The sequence below is a fragment of the Ctenocephalides felis genome, unplaced genomic scaffold (assembly GCF_003426905.1).
Source record: "Ctenocephalides felis isolate EL2017-DRISC unplaced genomic scaffold, ASM342690v1 CF-g0.4_SCAFFOLD_01604, whole genome shotgun sequence".
Lineage (NCBI taxonomy): Eukaryota > Metazoa > Arthropoda > Insecta > Siphonaptera > Pulicidae > Ctenocephalides > Ctenocephalides felis.
In genome coordinates this window covers 44,328,831-44,352,982 of record NW_020537758.1, presented here as the reverse complement: position 1 = coordinate 44,352,982, position 24,152 = coordinate 44,328,831, and the positions used below count along the sequence as shown (strand labels likewise).

The 24,152-nt window shown below is 26.6% G+C and overlaps 6 protein-coding genes across 7 annotated transcripts; 2 read left to right on the top strand and 4 right to left on the bottom strand.

Annotated features, from left to right (window-relative positions):
- Positions 1–1,585: 1,585 nt before the first annotated feature.
- On the bottom strand, positions 1,586–5,824 carry LOC113372715 (sideroflexin-1-like). Its single transcript, XM_026613063.1, is given in 14 exon segments — positions 1,586–1,706; positions 1,976–2,109; positions 2,432–2,516; positions 2,871–2,903; positions 2,905–2,984; positions 3,335–3,434; positions 3,581–3,656; positions 3,734–3,851; positions 3,927–4,061; positions 4,064–4,080; positions 4,917–4,977; positions 4,980–5,023; positions 5,199–5,355; positions 5,599–5,824. Coding segments are annotated over 13 exon segments (1,035 nt in total). The 5' UTR covers positions 5,324–5,355; positions 5,599–5,824; the 3' UTR covers positions 1,586–1,679.
- Positions 5,825–7,659: 1,835 nt separating this feature from the next.
- Positions 7,660–10,270, bottom strand: LOC113373818 (calcium/calmodulin-dependent protein kinase kinase 1-like; the record flags this gene model as incomplete). The annotated part of the gene is given in 9 exon segments (XM_026614091.1): positions 7,660–7,815; positions 7,894–8,142; positions 8,340–8,474; positions 8,548–8,720; positions 8,723–8,749; positions 8,848–8,995; positions 9,168–9,380; positions 9,579–9,841; positions 9,909–10,270. Coding segments are annotated over 9 exon segments (1,707 nt in total), but the record flags the coding sequence as incomplete, so codon positions are not given.
- Positions 10,271–11,680: 1,410 nt separating this feature from the next.
- On the top strand, positions 11,681–12,772 carry LOC113372724 (glucose-induced degradation protein 8 homolog). Its single transcript, XM_026613072.1, has one exon. It carries the CDS (start codon positions 11,915–11,917, stop codon positions 12,602–12,604), a length of 690 nt encoding a protein of 229 aa, XP_026468857.1. The 5' UTR covers positions 11,681–11,914; the 3' UTR covers positions 12,605–12,772.
- Positions 12,773–13,328: 556 nt separating this feature from the next.
- Positions 13,329–17,900, bottom strand: LOC113372716 (annexin B11-like). Its single transcript, XM_026613064.1, has 11 exons — positions 17,764–17,900; positions 15,319–15,367; positions 15,084–15,159; positions 14,924–15,024; positions 14,748–14,862; positions 14,591–14,680; positions 14,447–14,526; positions 14,270–14,342; positions 13,949–14,125; positions 13,616–13,797; positions 13,329–13,518 (listed from the first exon to the last, which is right to left on the bottom strand). Exons 2-11 carry the CDS (start codon positions 15,334–15,336, stop codon positions 13,468–13,470), a joined length of 963 nt encoding a protein of 320 aa, XP_026468849.1. The 5' UTR covers positions 15,337–15,367; positions 17,764–17,900; the 3' UTR covers positions 13,329–13,467.
- A 729-nt stretch (positions 17,901–18,629) lies between these two features.
- LOC113372718 (transmembrane protein 41 homolog) lies at positions 18,630–20,354 on the bottom strand. 2 transcript variants are annotated; one of them, XM_026613065.1, is made up of 5 exons: positions 20,089–20,354; positions 19,884–19,998; positions 19,284–19,412; positions 18,877–19,214; positions 18,630–18,811 (listed from the first exon to the last, which is right to left on the bottom strand). In XM_026613065.1, exons 1-5 carry the CDS (start codon positions 20,273–20,275, stop codon positions 18,645–18,647), a joined length of 936 nt encoding a protein of 311 aa, XP_026468850.1. In that variant the 5' UTR covers positions 20,276–20,354; the 3' UTR covers positions 18,630–18,644. The 2 variants fall into 2 exon arrangements, with proteins under 2 accessions (XP_026468850.1, XP_026468851.1); XM_026613066.1 differs by having other exon boundaries at positions 20,251–20,282.
- Positions 20,355–21,313: 959 nt separating this feature from the next.
- Positions 21,314–21,984, top strand: LOC113373817 (ubiquitin-like protein 4A). The gene is made up of 2 exons (XM_026614090.1): positions 21,314–21,475; positions 21,643–21,984. Exons 1-2 carry the CDS (start codon positions 21,428–21,430, stop codon positions 21,982–21,984), a joined length of 390 nt encoding a protein of 129 aa, XP_026469875.1. The 5' UTR covers positions 21,314–21,427.
- Positions 21,985–24,152: the final 2,168 nt, after the last annotated feature.

Here is a 24,152-nt window from a genome sequence, read left to right as displayed (position 1 = left end):
TATAAATATAATATTTTTTAAATAAGCAAAAAAGACTTACTCTGGGACATCTTTCCAATTGTAAGGGCATAGTTCAGAATTGCGTTGAGCGGTTCCGTAGAAACCAATACGAATAGGGAAGCGCAACCCACCATCGACAAGCTTACAACGGTTGGTTCTCTCATAGGAATCATGATTGGAATCTGGGTTGGAATTAAAATTTTTATTAAAAAAAAATAATAAAATTAATATGAATATAAAATTAAAATATTAATTCATACAAATATAAATTCTATTTATAAAACATTTAGTATAGAAGAACAAAGTGTTAGAGAAGTCTAGTTTTGTTTAAAATCAGCCCTTTGTTTTTACCACCATCGAAATCATCAAACAAATCTTTTAATTATAATTTTTCAACTTTATAAAGTTCAAAATGAATATTTAATACTATTATTTGTCATAGTAATTATATTAGAATCGTATAAGAATCTCATATGATCCTTCAATGGATTCTAATTTTGAAAAATATTACTAGCAATTAGATTGTATTAGAATTCATCTTTCGCCTACAAATGATCGTTCGAAGTTCGAATTTGAAAAAAAGAGGATGATAGAAAGAAATTTGAAAAAAAAAAAAGGTAAAATGTGATTGTTTAAACTTACTTCAAAACAAAGTTTAAAAATTATAAATTAACAGTATCCTTAAAAATGGATAAATTGAATAAATGTTCTTATTATTTACTGATACAACATTATTATAATAATGCATAAATTATTAAACATTCTTATGAAATTATTGCTCTACATGTAAGACTAATAATTGAGTTGTATATATACATAATAATGCATCTCAAATGAGCTAAATATAATAAGTAATTAAATATTTTGAATTACTATTTCAACTTATTTATTCATGTTTCAAACATCGTAATATGATGGTAATCTTATTATGGATTATATTAACTTATTTTTAAATTGTCTGAATGGCCTGATTATTGATATCACAAAACAAATATATCATATAATGCAAAAAACAATGAAGGTAAACAAACATATCAAGCAATACGAGAAACAAATGGGATTAAATACAATTCTCTTTATATCATTATTCAAACAAATATGAATACAAGAAGTCTGTATTTTAAATTTACCTGTTATAATCGTGTTCACAATACTTGATTAATCTCTGATTTGTCACTTTACACTGAAACAAATGACACCAACAACATTTTACATATTATACTGATAATGTTACTTGATTAATAAACAATATTGGATCCACATTACAACTCTACTTATTAATCGTTTTGTAATAATTTTATAAATTACCTTTCTAATGAAAAACGCAATATTTTAATCATTGCACTCAAAAAAAACATTTCTAATCTGAAAATCTTTTCTTTTTCTACTAAACATAATATATTAGTCAACATGAAGACATCTATTTTCTACTGATTATTTCTTGTTCTAACGAAATATATACTTACTACAGCAAATGTTTAATCAGCATCATTTTGCATTAAAAATAAAAATATGATAGCAATAATAAATTTAAAACATATATATTATCTATTATATATTACATTTCAATTGGAATTTTGTCACATTTAGGTACAGGGGTTATATTTCAATCTAACACAGAAATATATGTTTTCATATAAATTCGTAATCAATCTCACATGTATATATGGCACAATCAATTACAAACCCTTATTGTAATAAACTACGTTGATGGGCATTTAACATGGCACCCGTCCTGGCTATTGATTACCTCCTGAAAAAAGATAGACATACAACATAAAGATTATTTTACATACTATAAGTATTTCCAAATGAAATGTTAAAAAATGAATTTTAGACAGACTAAAGTACTTTTAACCCCAACTATAATAATATGAATAATAAACTGCATGATTGCAATGCATTAGTTGTATTTTATAAAAACGGTAGAGAATTGAACTACGAAATATATTATAAAATGAGAAGACATTCTTATTTTATTACAATTATTTTTCTTCTTCAAAATTACCTGAAGTTCACATTCAAGTCTGTTCACAGGAATGCTGGCTCTTTGTTCGAATAGAGCACAACACAAGGGCGTTGCGAATGTTAAGAAAAATCCAACCAATCCTGAAAAATAAGATAAAATTATTATGAATTATATAGAATATTTTTTTTTGTGTACAGACAGTTACATATTTTAAACATAATTCAAAATTTTTCATATAATGATCTAAACTGAGCAAATAATTGAGGAACGCTAATTAATAAATTCCGAAATTTCATTGCATATGAGTTTTATACTGCTGTTTATAATTAATATTCAATAATAATTATAATTTATATTATATTATATTGACAATATTATTAAAGACATGCCCTATAACAATAATAATTTTAACAAAAATTCTTGGCAAAACAATCAGATTTTTTAAAAAGTCTTAAAATTTACCTATTTGAATTGGAGCATTTGCCCATGGATACCGGCATAAAGTACCTCTTAACTCTAGATGATTCATAATGATTGGTACACACAACTGAAATAATAATAATAATAAAATAAATTACATTTTGTAAATATACCATATAAATTTTAAGACAGATAAGTTAAAATATAATCAATTTAATCAAATAAAATTCATTATGAAACTAGATGTAAATAGCTAAGAAATCCTGATATGTGTAAATAATCAATAAATGGATGATCAACTATTTAGATAAAAATTTCAACCATTTATTTCGAAAATAAAGTTTAACTTTCACCTATATGAAAACTAATTACTAACGTGATTTTCAATTGTTATCTTTCAAACAAACTTAAATATTATAATTATAAAACTTTAATATTATTCAATATATAAAAATACTTTTAATTAATATATCACACTTACCATTCCTGGTGCAGCCATACAAACTCTGGAAAAATACGACTTGTGCAATTCCTTCTCTTGCAGCAACCTTAGAAGCACCTCGGTCTTTACCATGTTCATCTGTTAACTGAATACCTGAAAGATAAATTATTCATGTTTCATTATTATGAAGAATTCAAACACTAAATATATATAATACTTTACAAAATAATATTAATTTTTAATAAACTAGGAATTTATATATTTAAACAAGCCTCCAAAAGAACCTCAAATTCTTGCTGCTTATTTATTATTCAAACAAAGAATTCACTCTCTTAAATAATATCATTTAACAATTGTTATTTGCCCTATTATTACTTAATACTATAAGTTCTGATTCCCCTATACATTATTTATAAGATATATTTGATTTCCAGTATATCAATATAAATATGCAGCAGTAAAATCAAAAGTATATATTTCTTAAATTTTAAAAATAATAATACCATTTCGTAGTTCCTGCAAACGCATCATAGGCACATTGATGCAATTGGAAGCTGCAACAGCTGCAAAAGGAACAAATCGGCCAACTACAGGAGGAAACCGCTGAAAAAATAAATTTAAATTTATATACAAATTATTTTACTTATAAGAGACTAATTGCAGATTGCCCTGATTATTTAATACCATGGTGTAAAAATTCTGAGGATCTTATCCTAAGATAAGACCCTCAGATTTATTCATACCCATACCTTTACTAATTTATTCAATGTAAGAGCAGTACCCAAAGCACCTCCAGTAGCTAGTACATAAGATGTTAATAATTGTCTAAAACAATTATGAAGACAATTAGCTATATAGCACATAATATAGACTTTACTATAAATTATATTAATTTCTTTTACCCATTACTAATTTCGGAAGAACCTGATCTGTTTGTATAATTGACTAGAGCATTAAATGACTGATTGAGCCACTGCCAGAAGATAACAGCACCAGGTGATTTGTAGAATGTCATCATACCTAATTGTAAAAAATACAATTTATTTATATATGTATACAAGATGAAATGTTATGTATTTGATGTTGATTGATTACCTCCAGTAATAAGCATATTCATTGGAACTTGAGCAGACATTCGACCAATTAAGTTCATTTTTGCACCAGTATCAGGATGGTAAGCAGAATCATATAATGTTTTAGCTCGCCATAAATCTTCCACTGTTAATGTATTGGTAGTTTCTCTCCATTTCTAAAAAAATATGCAAATGCATCAGAAAATTATTTATTATTGGTAATAAGAAGAATAAATTAAGATTTCATAAAAAAAATGACCCTTAATATATTATTATATATATATTAGGGTGGTCCTTAAAATGGTCATTTTCGAATTTCCTTGCTCCCAGGGGCTCAATTGGTTTCAAATTGATAAAAAACAATTCTCTGAAAGTTTTAGCTCTTAATATTAACGTTTAGATAGAGCGCAATTCAATCAAAGTTTGTATGGAAAGAACAAGGAAAAAATTTGAAAGTTTAAATAAATGTTTTAGGTATAACTTAGCAACAAATGAATGAGTTTTATTCATTCATTTGTTCGCTAAATTAGATCTAAAAAACCTTTTTTAAATTTTTGAAAATTTTCCATGCTATTTCCATATAAAACTTTGATTAAATTGCGCTCTATCTAAACGTTAATATTAAGAGCTAAAACTTTCAGAGAATTATTTTTATCTATTTGGAACCATTTGAGCCCCTGGGAGCAAGGAAATTTGAAAATGACCCTTTTATTATTTGCATTGCATTATAATTATATGCAATAAGATTTCCTTCATAAGTATATAAAATAAAAATAAATAACAATCTGTTAATTAAATAGAAGAAACATGTAGATATAAATTAAAAAAAACTAATTGTTTCATAATTTAAAATATTATACTTGAAGTGATTAATATACATTATATATGTAACATATGTAGCATATATATGTAATGATATTTATTTATATATTATTTTTATATCTCAGTCGAGAGGGGTTTTTGGTATGAAATTAAAGTGTTTGGTAATGATATAAAATGTAAAATTGCTTACCTGTATTTAGTGACGATTTCTCGTGCATGTTCAAGCTGGCTATTTGTGGCAAAAATATTTAAGGATTTGTAGTGCCAAAGAAATGTCGTGCCCGATTCCAATACACACTGAAAAATAAACACTATACTTAATACGAGGTTCAAAATTCTTATTGAATTTCAACCTCTGATTCATATCATACACTTTATATATAATAACACAAACATATTTATAAATAGGCACATAAAATCGTAAAATTACTATATTATTATGTAGTGTATTAAATATTATCATTTATTATACCTTTGGTCATATCTTGGTTTATCAATATTAATATTCCTCGGCAAACATGGCCCTTTCAATTCTTTTACCTCTAAGTTATTGTTACTTAATGCAGCTGCTACATTTGATTCAGTATTTGGCGACATTTTATTCTAGATTTTATTGGATGAAAAATAATCTGCAAAATAAATGTTTAAGTTTAAATATGAGTTGATAACTTTCCAAGGAGATAAGCATGTTTGTAGTTAAGAGAAATATGATATGTATGTGATAAGTTTCTAAGTTATGTGCACTAGAAGATAATGGCTAATACAATACAATATAAATGAATTATAAAAATAGATTTATGTATAATGCACATGCAGTTATAAGTGAAGCTTTACATAACATTGCATGCTCATCAACATACAATTTTGCATACCTAATAAAAAATCCAATAAGTACTCTAAATGTTAAAAAAAAATAAACTTTGAATTAAAAGATATTTCTTCCTCAAAACTTGGTTTTGTTATGTGTTCAAATTGTTATAACTGGTTCATTATTTTTTCATGGATATGTATTCACTAAGCACAGATTTATGCTATCAATATATCGTAACAATCTTAGAACATTGTCACGCACATTAAATTTCAAATAAATGACCTGAATTTGACATTGAGTAAATTGAAAGTAATTTTTTTGGGTTATGACTAGTGTCAAGATTTTCGTGACGCGACCTTTGAATCCCCACTTGCATTTGATGCTGTCATCGTTCTGAAATGAAGTTAGATTTTCATTACTGCTAAAATTTTGAGATAAACTTTCAAAATTTGGAAACAAATGATAATTAATACACAATTGATTTAGTTTGGGGCAATTCAAAAATGATTGGTTGCATATTCATAATGTTTCATGCTTCCGCTTCCTGCTCAAAAAACGTGATACATTTCCGGTATTGGTCAAATTTGAAAATTTGACCCCAATGAATAAGTCAAATCTATTTCAAAGAAAATTATTGAATTGTTCTCAAAATGGGAATAATAGGTTGTTAACTTCTGAAAAGAGAAGTTTATGCTTTTGCTGGAAAGTCTGATTTGCTGATATTGTTTTTTCGACATTTCAAATCACTCTCCAAATTTTGAATACTAATATTGGAAAAAGCATGCGATTGAGCCAAAATTTGGCTTTTCGTCGTTATTTTATCGAAAAAGGCTGCACTGATTTCAAAAATTGATGTATCCCGACTTGAGTAGTTTTGCTGGACGATCGGTCAAACCGTTTCTTTGGAATTAGCAGAAAATTAAAAAAAACTCGCCGACGTTTTTGCAAAAAAACTTTGTACCAATTTGAAAAATTTAAAAGCCTTTCAAAATCATATATCAAATATCATATTCATATAAGAATCATGTTGATTCTTTATGACAAAGATCGGCCGGGCCGTTTCTTTATAATTAATTAAATGTTAAACTAGTGGTGAATGGCATTGTGCCTTGAAGCAAATTGCTAGAACTTCCCCTACCGTAATTTTTGATAGGGAACCCAAAAACACAACTGAGTTACCGCTTGTGGCACTACATTTCAAAAATTGATGTATCCCGACTTGAGTAGTTTTGCTAGGAAGCTCGGGTAGCTCACATTCACTCACATTAATTTTAAATTGTAATAAATTTCCAAAATCTAATTACAATTGATTTAATCAATGAATTCTGTTTATGTAACTCATCACTGTCGGTGAAAAGACTGAAATGCATTAAAAATGTGTAAAATATAAAATTGTGTAATCTTTTATGATTTATGTTTAAAATTTTCCTCAAATAATCAGACCATAAGGTTCTTAAAAAAGTTAATGCAATTACACTACAAAAATATTAGAAATTCACTGCAATAGATAAAATAAAACAATTTTTTTTTTGTATTTTCTTACATTTCATATATATAGACTTTGAAAAGACATAACATACATAAGGTAACAAACAAATGAATAGATAATGTAAATAAGTGGGTTATAAAAAGACTTTATATTCTAATTTTTTTTTTTACTTTTAATTGTCAGTCGGTCATTGCCTATTCATTTTAATAAAAACATTTACCCATATAATAATTAACAGCATATCTTAAGTATATGGTTAACATATGTTATTGATGGTGTGTGCTGGAGTTAAATATATATCATAGTGTTCAATCACAACTCGGTTCGATTTTATAAATATATTACCAAAAATTATATATATATATATATATATATATATATATATATTAACACAAAAATACAAAATTGCACAAAATATCTATTAAAATTTATCAAATCGAATAAAATAACAATTTTAATGTGGTCAAGTTTAAAACACTCATCTAGTATCAGCAACAGCATTTTCCTCAACAGATGGCAAGATTATTTCAGCTGATTTGTTTCTATAACAATTGAAATATTAAAATAAAATTATAATTACTACATAATTATTACTGCCTACCGTTCAACTGGTATAGGAGCAGAATTCGATCTGCCCGCTTTCACAAATCTTTCAGTTTTTTCTGCACGAGTTAGCTCATGGTCTTTTGCATCACTACTGGTCGTACCCAAGCTAGAAGTGCAGTATGAAGGATTTGATTTACAAAATTCTTTTACACTAAGAGAAGAAGCATTTCTTAGGAATGGATTCTGAAACATATGCAAAATAAACAAACATTTGAAAAATATTTTAAAATAAGATATTTCTGTGATGGAACAAAATATTACCTGGAATGAATGCTTTTTGAGCATTGTCTTAATTAAAATTAAGGTATCAAGTTTAGGAACACTTGTAACAACTTGTTGCAGTTCTTCATCAGTTACATAAACCAAACTGCAATTTTCATTTTCACTTGGTAATGGATCTTTTCCATCATTCGTGATCCAACTATGTTGTCTTATAGAAGACATAGGAAGACGGGACAATGGATTTTTGTTTAAAAGTGATATTAATAAATCCTTCAGTTGATCTGATATCTATACAAAATAATTCAAGGTTAAAATATTTCAGTATATTTTGTTGCTAGAATATTAATTATATTGAACTGAAATGTTTATATATAATGGTAAAGAAAAAATGCAAATAAAATGAACTAATATAATTGCAGTTATTTCACATAAATATATAAATAATTAGAAACTATTAGTGAACATGTGATGTGATAAATAATTACCTTTGGTGTTTCTGGTATGACTAGTGGATTGTTTTGTATGGACTCATATAAGGCAGGTAGAGAATTCTCTTTAAACGGAACATCACCGAAAACTAAGGCAAATAAGGTTACACCGAGGGACCAAATATCAGCAGCCTATAAAATACAAGATCAATAATATAATTTAAGTTTCCTAAATAAAAGACATACAAAAATTGTGATACTTTACCTTGCCACTGAATCCTCTAGTATCTTTTTGAAGGCTCTCTGGTGATCTAAATGCAGGAGTACCTCTTGAAAATTCAAGTTTGTCATCATTGCATTCTGATATGTCATCACAAACTCCTAAATCTGCAATTATAATCCTTCCATTCTCTCCAAGTAAAAGGTTGGCTGGTTTAGATCTCCATGAATTATACACTGATAATGTACTAAAAGAACATAATTTATAATTAAATTATTAACACAAAAGCTTGAATAGCAATCAAAACTTAAAAAAAAAAAGTTAACTTATTAAAATTATACTCACAATATTCAACACCCAAAATTACGTCTCTGAAACACTCTCTAGCTCTTTCTTCGCTAAGAGGAGTTTTTGTAGGGATATGTAAGATTTCACCGTTTTTCACTAACTCAAAAACTAAATACAAACTATCCTCTAATGGGTCGTCTAGAACCTAAATAAATAATACATAAATAATTCAATTAATTGTTCTCTAATTCTCTATTTTAATATTTCCTCAAATGTTATAATAGAAAAACAATTTTATAACAAGAAAAATTTTCTAATAATTTGAATTACAATTTTTTACATTAAAAATTAATGTTTAACAGATTAATGAAAATTACCTCAATTAATTTAACTACATTTGGATGGTCTAATTTTTTTAGCACAGCTATTTCTCTGTATATCCTTTCAAGAGGGTTTTTATACTGTCTCTTTGCATTCAATCTACCTCCAAGACCAGCTTTCCGTACTAAACGACGTTTAGATAATATTTTCATTGCATAATGAGTGCTATCTTCTTCAGAATATGCCAGCTTTACCAAGCCATAGGAACCCTTAAAAATAAATAAAATGATTTCAGATTGAGAAATAAATATATTGATTTCATCATTCAATAACAAATCAAAAAATGATTATATATTACTAAGTTTTTATTATAATTTGTATTGGAATTTAAAACCAACACTTATTACTGGAGTTTCAATTCTTCTCCTATATTACATCTAATTTTTATTTTATTTATTTATTCTAACCTGTCCAATCGATTCCATAAGCTTGTACTGATTCAATTGCAGAAAACTTCCTTGTCTTTCTATAGAAACTCTTTTACTTTCTCTAAGAGGTACTCTCTTTCTATTTGTTCGAGGGGAGCTATAGGGGCTATATGGAACATCAGGATAAATTGGTCTTGTCGCTGAATTTAGCTTAGATAATGGCGATTCATAACTTGTTAAGAAACTTGGAGAAACCGTATTATCTAGTGAAAGAGTCTTATTTGCAATAAGTAAATTTGATGCTGAAATATGAAATATATGATAAATAAACAATTATAACTTAATAATTATCCTATTATTTATACTTACTTTTGCTTTTTTTAACATCAATTGACGGATTATGTTGAGATGCCAACTTCGATAGAGCATCCGTGTTTGGTGTATTTTTAGAATTTTCAGAACTTCTTATATCTAATTTATCATTCAGAGAGTCAGTATGTAAAGTTTTCAACTTTTCAACCACAGTGAATTGAGTATTACTCGTTTTATCTAAAACTTTGTTTCTACCATTATTTATATTAATTTCATTAATGGTCTCTAAATTTTTCGAGTTAGATTCGAGATTCAAATTTTTTTCTTGATCTGTATTTTTGTCAGAGCATTTACTTATATTCAGGTAATTAGTTGGTGTAAAATCTTGATCCATACTCATATTTCGAACTAATTTACTTGCTGGTTTGTAAGTAGTCAATTTTGGTTCCATATTGTTTGTTGATTTATCCATTATATTATCAGTTATTCTAGTTATATCAAATATTTTATAATTCTAACTTATTTATATAACTTATTGGACTATTTGGTCAAATTTATAAAATTCTATATTATGGTTAAAATTTTGTCATTTAGTATCAAATCTGTTTTTCACTATGATAATGATATAATCAAAATTTAAATTTATTTAGTTTCTGCTAAAAACAAGTTGTGTAAATCATTCTTGATATTGTTTGTTTCAAATCTTGGTTCTCATTAATATTCATATTTATGTTTGCTTTAAATGTCAAGTTGCATAATATGACAAAAACTTGTTGATCATTTTCTGAAATATATTATGATTCATTAATACTAAATTCATGATCTTAATAGTTTCCATACAGTATAATAATAAATTTTTTTGAATTTCAATTAATATTGATTAAAATTTATAGTGCGACATAGCGCAACACAAAGTTTTGAATTTCATGTTTAGTGAAAATGTATTTATTATAGAATATTATAAATAATCTACAAATAACTAACGCTGGTTGCTTAAATTATTAACTGCAAATATACTAAAGAATTTTAATTATATTCATACTACATTCTTAATAATTTATTTACCTGTTGCAAAGTGATGTTTTTCACATTTTTTAACATTTATTCACTTTTTTATAAGAATTGTTTTTTAAGATGTAATTTTGTGCAATGACACTTTGCCTAACCTTACTTGTGATGTCATCATATAAAAAACAAGATGAAAATTTAAGACGGGAAAGAGATGACGATGTTGACGCCTGTTTCTCAAACTGCGATGATTTAAATTTAAGTCGCAATAGATTTAAAATAGATTCTGAAAATACTGTTAGCGATAAAATATGCATAATTTTTTATAATTTGGTAATACGACATTGAATAGATAAAGAACGTAATTAAAATAACAAGAGGGACAAGAACAACACATTATAGACAGATATTTTGTTGCAAATTATAAGTGTATAGAGATTATTAATAATATTAAGAAACTAAACAAGCTTAAAAAACATTTTCTTAATGAAAATATTCAATATATACATTTACTTCAAATTCGAATTTGATCGTTGTTTTATTTATGAGACAAGCTAAGCTATCAATATGAAAAACTGTCAGTCAATAATATAAATGTATTAATGTTAACTATTTTATAGATTAATAAATTGCCTTTTATTTGCCAGCAAGAATTTTATTTATCTGGACAAGCATTTTGCATCTCAAAATGCTCAATTTAGTTAACAAATAATCCGCTAAAGCGCTAGTGATGACAAAAATACAATTCCCAACAATATGCAAGTGTCTCATCTACAAATGTCAATTGTGTATTGTTCTTTGATGTTGTTATCAAAGTTTGGCCTTTGTCTTTCAAAATATTAATTTTCCAAAAACATATACCAAACGTATTTGCACAAAATTTATTGTACGTTTTAGAATAGTATATAAAATTCATGTGTCCATAAAATATTATAAATAAGTAAATTTCCAAGTTTTCACACAAATTATTGAGTAAGCCGAAGCCTCTTTAATGCGCCATTGCGTTTTAATTATAGTGTTTTAAACAGCAAAAATCTTGATTCTACATCATTAAAATGAGCTTCAACGATAAACAGTCGAATTCATTCCCAAAAGATGAATGTGCAAATCGATTAGAAGGATTGCATGTACAGAGATCTGACATGAATAAATTGATAATGAATTATCTTGTCACAGAAGGCTTTAAAGAGGCCGCTGAAAAGTTCCAAATAGAGGCCGGTGTAGGTACTTCGATGGAGTTAAATTCTTTAGACGATAGAATATTAATAAGGGATGCAATACAGTCTGGACGTATTCAAGAAGCTACAGTATTAGTAAATCAGCTTCATCCCGAGTTGTTGGATAACGACAGGTATCTTTATTTCCATTTGCAACAACTACATTTGATTGAACTTATAAGAGCAGGCAATGTGGAAGAAGCACTCAGTTTTGCCCAAAGTCAATTATCAGAAGCAGGCGAGAGCAATCCACAAGTTCTGAATGAATTAGAACGTACTTTAGCCCTACTGGCCTTTGAGCAACCTCATTTAAGCCCATATGGTGATCTTTTACAACCTATGCATAGACAGAAAGTTGCTAGTGAATTGAATGCTGCAATTTTAAAGATGGAACATCAAGAATTCACAAGTCCAAAGCTATCAAATTTGCTAAAAATGATACTTTGGGCACAGAATGAACTTGATAAGAAAAAAATCTCTTACCCTAAGATGACTGATCTTGCTAAAGCAAAGATAGAAAAAATCTAATGGTTTTTGCTTTAAACTTCTTTGAAACAACTAAAATATTTGGGTTTTAACTCATATAGAAAAAAACTAAGTATTTTGAAATCTATATGCTAATTGAAAATCTTAGCATGAAGAAATAAAACACACATTTATACATTTGTGAATAATAAATTGTTATGGAAAATGGTACAGAAGAAAAATCATATAAATGACTAAGAAGACATTATATATTTATTGACAAATTATATTTAATAATTTACTTTGTTCAGTTTTATTCACTGAAAATGTTAATTGGTCTGAAATTGCAATATGTTTAAATGGTTTTTAATATATATCAAAATCAAACTATGTGTTTCATTTCATTGTTGACAATGTAAATTTTGAATGTTTTACCTTTTTAGTATATTTTTTATATGTAGGACTTGAAAACTTGGTTAAAGGCCAAATCAACACATTTTTTTATTCTTCTGGCCTACAACTCACATATTAATTATTTAGAAAAATAATAGTAAAGTAATAAAGTGTAAATAATACGAGGAACATATATTCATAAAAATGAATGAATAAGTGTAAAAGTATCCCAATTTTTGGGGAAATTCAATTTTAAAAGAATAAATAATATATTTTTAAGAGCATAACTTCAATATATTTCTCTACAATTATAGAAGTGTATGTTTATATAAATTCAAAACAAACTAATAATTTTAATGAATAACTCAAAAGTAACAAAATATTGGATTCTGGGTTTTACTATACTACCTTATATATTATAATATCTTGATATACATAAAAAATTTGAGAGATATGTTTTTAATAAAATAATGTATAAAATTACATACTGCACATAATGAATACCTTAGACACAAACGTATTGCATTTGATTTTTACCTGATTAAAGCAATGAGACATCTTTTGTAATCACCTGAGCAATCATCCTAAAAAAATAAATATTAGTCATTATTAAAATATATATATATATATATATATATATATATATATTTATTTATATATGCTCAATAATAGAAGAAATACCTTGATGAAGTCTTCAAGAGTATCTCCATATTCAGAAACAAAAGCTTGTTTGATGTCTCCCATATCGACTTCACACCGAGTAACCACAATTCGAATCAACTGACTGTCATTAGTTCCAAGACCTTTCATACTTTTGTACAGACGTTTAGCAAAAAATTTTGCTTTGTTATTTACTGATTCCACTGTTGAATTTTCATTGAATATAATAATTATTATATTTTTTTCAAGAGCATTTAAATTTCTTATTAAAGATTTTTTAAATAATTACTAGTGTTAGTAAAATAATTAATTGAAATCTTTTGGAGAAAGAATCTTATAATTAAATATATATACCTATAGCCAATAAACCATCTTTAATATCTCCAGAGAATTCTGATTTAATAGCATGTTCAATGCTATGTCCAACAATTTTTTCATAACAATCAAAAACAGCACGAAGTTGTGGATAACTTCTCTGGCACAAAATCATATTGAAAGTTGATTCGTCAGTACCAAAATATTTTAGTTCTCCTGAAATATTATAAAAATATATTTTATTTTATGGTGCATCATTGTGACAAAAAAACAGATTCAAGATATATTAATATGCAAATATCATATATTAAAGATATAATAATAGCAAATATTAATATGCTGATAATGAAATAGGTTCACCTGCTTGCAACAGCTGTTGTGCATCAACCATTGCAGCGTCTTCATCAACTTCAATACTTTCATCTCGATTTGCCTACAATTAAAAATTATACAATCATAAATATATATATATATATATATATATATATATATAATTCCAAACATTCACTAAGGTAATACATCAATTTATCCACTTACATTACATAATGATACCATAAGCCTTCTAAAATTTCCTGATGTCTCTCCAATCAACTCATCTTCCAAAGATTTCCCATACGCTGTGGAATTAGACTGATTAATTTTTATCAAGATTTTATTTTACTAAAAAATGAAAAAACTTACTTGATTCATAAGCATTTCTAACTGTTTGAAGTTCTAAGTTTGTCATTGTACAGAATACTTCGATTAAAGTTTCCTCGTCAGTTCCTAGGCCTAAAATGAATTTGTATATTTCAAATTTAATGCCTTACCATAAATATTTGAAATAATATTAACAAACCTTTCATGGCTTTCTCTAATTGTTTAGCAATATAAACTGGTAACGGTGTCATCAGAGCTACAACTAATTTTTCAAAATTACCAGTCAACTCACTTTTCAAATTGTTTATCAGATCCTATTAATAAAAAAACTAATATTAGCAATATGGTAAAATCAAAATGTAAATTAAAACATACTTTTCCATATAATGTTTTGAATTCCAGCTCAATTTGTTGTCGTTGTTCATTTGATCTATTAGTTAGAACTCCTATGATAGCCTTTTCATCAGTACCAAATCCTTCAATGTAATAAAAATTTAACTAATATTAAACTAAATTAAATTTATCTCAGTATTACCTTTCATGGCTTTTCTTAATACTTCAGCATCAGCCCTTGGATCGAAATCCTCTGCTGGGAAAACAGTGGGCGAAGGCTGTAATAATATATTATAAAATGAGAAATGATTAAAAGAAAAAAAAAGTGGATTTTTATGCGTTGTACAAGTAAATTTAAGTATAAATAAATATTATATATTAATAATTATACTTATTATACACATTATTATAATTATTAAAATTAGAGTAATACTTACAGGATAATAGAAACTCATTATGGTAGTCGTTAGTGTACAACCTTGTATTCTGAAACACACACATATTCATTAAAAGGTAATCCAAAGTAATTATTTTTGGCAGAAACACAAACAATATAATAATCAATATGGTAATATATATTTACAGCATATTTAAAATTGAATAATTAAATAAACATGTGAATTTATTCATAAAAAAATATAGCACCTCAATAATATTAATAACCGCCCAATAAAGATAATCTCAAGGATAGATAATTTTCTCTGATGGCTTATACACTTTTTATTTAATCATTTTAATAATCTCTAATTATTACGTAAAAATTTCAATATTTAAAGTAATGATAAATAATTTGTAATTTTTAATTTTGATCAGATAGAAATATATATGATTATTGGATTAGATAATAAAAAAATGCGATAGAAATATGTATATTTGTTACCAAATTGATTTTTAACTTAGTAATCGCAAAAAAAATCAAAAATGAATTATTTTATATATCTTTACGTTTCAAGAGTTTCTGAACATTTTGGCATATCATAGAAAAAATGGATGTGTGTGTGTATGTGTATGTGTGTGCGGATACAAATTTTCGTCGACGATTCCGGGAACACCGATCAACCGATTTCGATAATACAAAAAACATTCGATTCGTATTAATAAGGAGACGTGCTGATTGGTTTTTGGCAAAGACAGGTCCACCCGTTACGGATATACGGGGCAAAAATTGTCAAAAAGGGTAACTTAGATTTTAAGAGAACGAAGCGTCCGATTTTAATAATTCAAAAAACCTTTTACTTGTATTGACGAACTGATTAAATTTTTGGGATGGCAGGCCCAGCGGTTATGGACTCTCAATATATAATATATAGAACTATCGATTTTACAGTACAACCGACAGACTTCAACATGCAACTAATTACTTATTTACAAAAGTAAATATTTCATGTCCTAGAAATGAAACAAATCAATATTAATACTGATGGCAATAAATAGATAAAACTATTCGAACAGGTTTAAAAAAACTTTACAAGCAACTGTTTATAAAAATATGCGTAGTTTTCTTCATAGTCAATCGGTATATTTCATTATCCTGTGGTGAAGCTCAAGAATAATCACTTAACAAGATATCCTCATATTTAAATAGAAAATTAAGATGAAAAAATGTTTGTCTTTAACCAGATTTGATAAAATAATCATGTTTATCCCAGAGATCAAATGAAAAACCGAAGTATTTACTTTGCTTCATGTTTAACACCTTAATAAGTTGTTTATGGAATGTAAAACTTTCCATTGCTGATAACAATTGTTATTTAAAGAATTAATTCTCCAAACAGAGGTTTGCTAAATAGAGTTGTTTGCATAGCCTGTTTGATGGTAATGATGGTATCTGGTTTTCTGAAGCAATAGGCAATTTAATATTTTGGATTTTGGATAAATACATATTTATCAAGCATTGATATAAAATTTTATCGACAGATCTTAAATAATGCAAGGAAGTTGTTCATAAATATTGTATATATCTTAATATATAATTATATATATATTATCAAAGCTTGGCGATCAGGGGCTTATGGCGAGTATGTTCCTTTTCCTATAATGCCATTTATCTGATTAGGTAATATATTTTTTACTCTTATAATAAATGTTTATAGCTGTTTTATTTCGTTCAATTATTTTAGTACTATTATTAAATAAAATCAAATATCAAACCCGTAGGATAAGTTATAGTAATGGATCAATAATCGAAATTTTTTGCATTTTTTAAATCGACGTTTTAGAGGTTTCTGAACACAAAAATGGATGTGTGTGTGAAATTTTCGTCGACATTTTCGGGAGTACCGCTCAACCGCTTTGAATGATTCAAAAAATATTCTATTCCTATTGATAGGGAGATGTGCTGATTAGTTTCTGGCAAAGGCAGGTCCAGCCGTTTCGGAAATACGGAGCAAAGAGTGCAGGAAATAGAAATCTTGTTTTTGAGAGAACGGAGTATCCGATTTGAATGATCCAAAAATCATTATGCTTGTGTTGGCAAAACAATTGTTTTTGGAAAAAAAAACTTTTTTTTTATTTTTTTTGTATATCAAAAATATTTCAGAGTATAAATTTTGGCAGGCAGCAAACCCAAATAAATCCAACGTCAATAAAAAAAAAATCATATTGCTCCCTACAATGAGTATTCAAACCCCAAATAGGGCATGCAACATAATAAATACATACTGTGTAAATTATTCTCCCGGCTACACCCATGAATGAATATACTTGGAACAACTTATACAATTATATCTTGTTTTTTGGAAAACATTTTTATAGGCAAATTCATGAAAGAAGATGTGTAAGTAATTATATCACTCATTAAACAAGTGATTCATAGAAGCAATATATAGAAATAGAATTTAGGTCTTTCTGGTATAAATATACAATAATTGTAACAAACTTACCAGTCAAGAGAACTTTAACAGAGAACTTATTTATCTTTTTATTTTTTACACAATCGACAATATTCCGATTTGTACACCGATCACAAAATCACTTTACCGAGAAAAAAATCTAAAAATATACACTTGTTGCATCTAATACTCATTTAGCAAAAAATACAAATGATACGTCAAACAGCAAACATGAATCAGATACCACGTGACCTGGTCACGTGGGAGATCTCTGTCAATTTACAATATGAGAGATCTATGTCAATTTACAATATGATAGATCTTTATCAAGATACAATTAAATATAGGAAAAAACTATTAACTATTAATTAATATAAAATGATCTATATTAAGGATCAGAATCTACTATCAAAAACTTTCACATTTCATTTATAAAATGCTTTGTTTAAGATTATACACATCATATAAATTATATATATTAGGAACATTATTTTTGTGTTGGCACATATGCATAATTCTGTGGAGCAAACCTCGCTATTTAAATACATTATTAAAAAATACAATATTATAACTCAATAATAAAAGGATACTGTATAAACTGTATGCATACTGGAAATAAATTAAGAAATTATGCTTAAATCCTATAAAGTAAGAATAAGTTATCAACAAATAAAGCAAAAGAATATCGAGATTTATGATAAAGATTGGGAAGCATATGTTGCAAATTGAGATTGTTAATTTATATTTTATAATTTAATGATATTTCTTAATAGTAACTCTATTCGAAATATAGTTATATATTAAATACAATTTTAAGCACAGAACATCAACATCAGTTACATACCAGTAAAAAAAAACAATCCATCAGCTTTAATACTTTTATTTTATATATTAAATTCATAATGTAAAAAATTGCCTAAAACACAACAACATTATTCAAATTTCTTTTTGAGTCTCTGACGAAACAGAACAGGCACTAAAGACCCCACTGCTAGTCCTCCTAGCACCAAAACCGAATTCAATGATAATGTACTTGTAGATGTGAGATTATTGAGAGTTTTACCAGCTTGTATAGCCAAAATGGACGGAGGCATAACACCTAAAATTAATAATATTGTTATTCCTGTTTCAAGTCTAATTTCTTTATATATAATACTCATTTACCGAATAAAGTACCAAATGCAAAAGGAAACAATGGTACTCCAACTACAGGGGCCACTAAATTAATAAACCAATTTGGCAGCAAAGGAGTTATTCGTAAGAACAACATATAATTGAATAAATCATTTTTATTACGATTGACTGTTTTTGCCCATTCAGCTGCTCGTTCAGGGAAATAATGTTTTATAATTTTTCTTCCTAGTAATTGTGATAGCATATAACACAATGATGCGCCCAATGTGGAGCAGACACATATCAAAGTTATTGCTGTGATAAATGGGAACAAAAAGCCTGACAGAATAGATAAAAATAATGAACCCGGTATTGCAAATGTTTGCAAACTAATAAATACATAAGGAATAATATAATTTTAATTATATTACAATATATAATTATTTGAGTAAGGATACAATACGTAAACCACACAGATTCCAGATAAAACTTCAAAAAAATATCTATCTTTGTATCGCTCCAATACAACACCTAATTGTTTTGCCTCTTCTATATCCCATGGTAATTTTATGAACTTTTTTTCATAACTAAAATTGGTATAAATCATTCATAAAGTTGAATAAACAGTTGATAGGAATACATTGAGGATTTACAATGATTCTGAAGACAAAAATAAGCATACTTTTATTAAATTTTTTACTTTAAAATGATTATTTAGATACTCAAAACAAATTGAACTTAATAGTTCAAAATATTATTAAAAGAATTACAAAAACAACATTTTGATTAGTTTATAATAAATTAATTTATAAATGCAGATCTATCATTATATATATATATATATATATATATATATATATATATATAATATACATATCTGTATAATGAATATAAATGTGAATCTTTAAGCAGTAACTAAATTATTTTAATGAAATCCAAAGGAACATGCAACTACAGTTGTAACCCTTTTAATATCGACAACAGAAAATTGACTTTTAATACAGACACTTATTTTTGTAATATCAAAATCATAAGCAACTCCTCAGAATTGATCTTACTCTTCTAAAGGTGGAAAATTCATATAAATTAATGAAACTGCTACTAGTGAAGTAATGAATATAATTAACACAGCTATTGTTGCTTGGGTTGTATTCAAGCCATTGTCTTCTTCATCTGTAATATTTCAAAAATGAAGATAGAATAATAACATTTTATAATGAAAGTAAAAAAAAGTAAAATCAGGAAAGCTTTAAAGGAACATACACTTAGGATTTGATCGGGATGTAGGATCTCTAGGATTTGCATAATGTCGTTGATTTACATGAGTTACTTGAGTTAGGAAATTTCGTTCGTGGGAGATTTTTAAATTTGACAGATTTCTTTCGAACGTAGAAGAAATTTCTTCACACATAATTGGTTTGTCACCTTCTCTTCGTCTTTGTTGTTTCATTTTTTTAACTTATTTAATAATTTAACTAATTAAAAATTGTTAAAAGTTTTTTTACATCTGCGTAAAGTATATTATTCAAATGTGCTAATCATTGCAAAATTATTTAACTAATTTAAACAAAACTTGACGTGTTGTGACATAAGACACCATAGATATAAAATTGTACTAAGTATATTACCAACCCTTATGAAAACAATTTTCGAATTTATTGACGAACGATGAACGCTCCTCTATTGACAAAATGGCGAACGAAAGTTATTTAATGCACTTTGTAAATAACTCAAGTTTTTGCAATAAGTATTTATTTATTAATTCATTGGCCTTCATAAGTATATGAAAGTGATAAAATAAGTAAATTTTGTTATTCAATGTAAGTTACACTACAATTTGCAAGCAGCTTGTCTATATGCTAAAATCAAATGTTTATATTGTATTGTAATTACTTAAAATTGTAACTTTGTAAATTCTTATTTTGTTAATTGTAAACGAATGTTTCTGATTGTTAATAAATATTCTTGTCTTGTTAAGCAATAACCATCAATGAAGATTAGATCTAATCCTAAACTCGAGTTTACTCACCATTTACAAAGATTTTGAAATTTTAAATTTTAAAGTTGAAGTTTTTTTTTAAGGACAAATTTTGCTATGTATATCCAAATCTTTATCGAAATGATTTTATTTCTTTTTATAAAATTAACTTGGTAATTATCGGCAGCACTGATTTCGAAAATATAAAATTCATTTTATGAAACTCGGTAAGGACTTGTCGATTTCATTGATCAAGATTGATGCATTTCAAGATTGCATTGATTAGTTCTTATTATAGATATAGATAGATATAAGCATAATTCTCATTATTATTATTGAAATAGTTATGGTTTTTATTTATAGTGAAAGCAAAAGTATAATTTTAAAAATAAATACGTGGTTAAAAATTCAAACAGAATTATTTACGTATATGTATTCAGCAATGTAGCTGCTCACTAATCAATACTACCAACAGAGAACGCGAAACTGAAGAGATCCTTTTCAGTTTGAAGTATGATATCTTGCCCAGGTATGAAGCTATTCCGAAATAAATTTGTTTATTGACCGATTTCTGTCACGTCCGTCTCGTAATTTTTCATATTTTTAAGATCTCATTTTCACAATATGAAGATTTTAATAAAAGTACTAAAAGGAAGTGACTGTTGGTTAGAGGTACGTATCTAAATCCTTGTTGAAGTAAAAATAATGAAATGCAATAGTTTCATTTAGACAGGTGTTATACAAATAAAAAATATACTAATTCAATCCTGAGTTATAGATTATAGAAATATTTTTTAGCATTCTATTATCACTATATTTGATATTTATTTTTATTGCAGGTTAACAAAGACACAACAATAAAACAAATAAAAAATGAAGCAATGTCTCGTTTAAACATATCTGGACCTCAACAGACATTGCTTTTAGCAGGGAGGCCCCTTATAGATGAAAACTCTGTCGAATTTTATGATAGCATAAAAGAAGGAACAAAGTTATTACTAGTGATAAAAAAACAAGAAGTTCTAAATTTAAATGATGAATTAGTAAAATATTTCAAAAAATTCTACAGTGATGAAATGGCTCAACAATTTGCTAAAAGTTTTATGATTGAATTTAAAAGAAAAACTGCTTTATTAAGTTTAGATGATATAGAAAGATTAGCTACCTCAGATGCACTGTAAAATGAAATAATTTGTGTCTGTTATTACGTTATTTTAAATTTTAACAATTGTGTAGGTATGACTTCCATTATTTATATTTCTATAATAAAATAATATTAAATCAATGATTTAAGTATTTCAATTTTTAATGTTCATGTTTCTCTCTGTGCGGAACAACTAAATCCAGTTAAAATTTTAAGGAGTTGCATATAATAGTTGATCATTTTTCTAGAGCATATTATATTGACTACATATAATAGTTTCTTTTCTGTACATTCAATATAAAAACTAAGTATTTTTAGATGTTTAATTATGTTTTCATTTTTCTGTATCATATTTTTCAACTATTATATTACTGAATACTTTGATAAAAGGTTTATGCTAGTAACAAAATTGTAATTTTTTTCCAAATGATTACATTATATTAGAAATTGAGAGAATTTAAAAATATAATTAGAAATTTATTAATTGCTTGATTATAATCTTCATAGTAGTTCTAAATAACTGCTTCAACCATGTAGATGTAGCTATGAGAGGCCATATATATTGATTTAACAAGTTTATTGGAGAGGGCTCAACTTATAATAACCTAGCCCACACCAACAAATTATTTATATATATTGCAATGTCAAACAATTACAATAAAAATGAGAGTACCTTTTACTGTGAATATAAACACTGTTTTTGCTTATCAATCAACAAATAATATTTCATCAGATAGAAAAGTTAAATCAGAAGATTTCTCGTGGGATAGTAACACTCCAGAGGCCTTGGCAAGTTTATGCATTAAAAGAATAGCATTAACTTGGGCAGGTAATTTTGTATGATATACATTAACTTTTTTTTAAATAAATAATAGATCATAATATATATGGGAAACAAATAACCATATTTGTATTAGTGCTTGAAATGAAAATAATTCCATTGGATTAACTCAAATATTTATTATAATCTTGAGTAAATGGACTGTGTTAAAAAAGGTATAACATATTCACAAAAAGGTAAAGACATTATAAATATTCACATTATTCAATACTTTTTTGTAATACAGATCATTAAAACCTAATAAATGCTCAACATTTTAAATGAAAAATCTATGTACAATCTAAAATTAAACAAAAGATAAAACTTATATTGTACTGAATAGTTTTTGACTTTTCCTATATTAATGTGAATTTATTTACAATACAGATTTAATTATTTATAAAAATTATACCATAGATGAATAAAATTGGCTACTTAACAGTGGCATGAAACTAAATCTTTCCTCACAATTTATCAACAAATGGCGATTAGCTAAATTCTAAATTATATTTGCATGCTATTATATATATATATATATTTATATATATTGCATGCAAATATATATATATATATATACTATATATATATATATATATATATATTATATAATTGCATCATATCTATCATATCCATGATTTGAGAAGAATGTTATTCTTATGGAATTATTAATTATTATTAACAATCATCAAGTCCATAGATTTTTTATATTGTCTGAACTCTCTGCCACAGAATCATATTCTTTTGTCAGTTCATTCACCATTTTTCAATTTCTTGCTATCCACTTTAGGTTCTGCAGCAACAGTAAAACTTTTCAAATAGCGGCAAAGTTTATCTTCATAATAAAGACAATCAAAATTTCTGATTTTTTAAATTGAAAAGGTTTTATGGGAGATAGTGGAAAGACTTTCATGTCTCTGTATAAATTATTTATTCTATCCATTAATGATCCATTGTTGCATATATCATCATCATCTTCAACTTGTGTGAGCTCTACTTGAGATACATCTATCAGAGCTGCAGTTTGATCAACATCCATGTACATTGTTGATGATGCAATGTTTTCAACAGCTGATACTGTTGGTGCTTCGGTAATATGTGGATATGGTTGAGCACTGTATTTAAAAAATTGATGTGAAGGCATGTTGCTTGAATAATATAATGGTGTTTGAGTCGAGTTGTTTGAAAGCAAAGTACTTCTTTTGGCAATGATACTGCTTTCATCTTTGTTTAACCCAGATGTTATATCGAATATAGAAGGTGTAACAGGGTTTGTTCTCTTTTCTATAACAGTTGATGATTCTAATTGTGGTTTCAATGTTTGTTGCAAATTATTTTGTAAAAGGGAAGAATTGGTTCTGTTAATCATAAAAACTATTTTTGTTTTG

What these genes read in the sequence shown, in the direction of transcription:
- LOC113373817 (XM_026614090.1), top strand. Translation starts at nt 21,428, where the DNA reads ATGAAGATTTTAATAAAAGTACTAAAAGGAAGTGACTGTTGGTTAGAG. An exon ending in GAAGTGACTGTTGGTTAGAG is followed by an intron (nt 21,476 to 21,642) that starts GTACGTATCTAA and finishes TTTTTATTGCAG; the next exon opens with GTTAACAAAGACACAACAAT.
- LOC113372718 (XM_026613065.1), bottom strand. Translation starts at nt 20,275, where the DNA reads ATGAAACAACAAAGACGAAGAGAAGGTGACAAACCAATTATGTGTGAA. An exon ending in ATCTGTGTGGTTTACGTATT is followed by an intron (nt 19,215 to 19,283) that starts GTATCCTTACTC and finishes TGTATTTATTAG; the next exon opens with TTTGCAAACATTTGCAATAC. An exon ending in TGCATTTGGTACTTTATTCG is followed by an intron (nt 18,812 to 18,876) that starts GTAAATGAGTAT and finishes TATTAATTTTAG; the next exon opens with GTGTTATGCCTCCGTCCATT.
- LOC113372716 (XM_026613064.1), bottom strand. An exon ending in ATTAAGAAAAGCCATGAAAG is followed by an intron (nt 15,025 to 15,083) that starts GTAATACTGAGA and finishes ATTACATTGAAG; the next exon opens with GATTTGGTACTGATGAAAAG. An exon ending in ATTAGAGAAAGCCATGAAAG is followed by an intron (nt 14,681 to 14,747) that starts GTTTGTTAATAT and finishes AATTCATTTTAG; the next exon opens with GCCTAGGAACTGACGAGGAA.
- LOC113372724 (XM_026613072.1), top strand. Translation starts at nt 11,915, where the DNA reads ATGAGCTTCAACGATAAACAGTCGAATTCATTCCCAAAAGATGAATGT.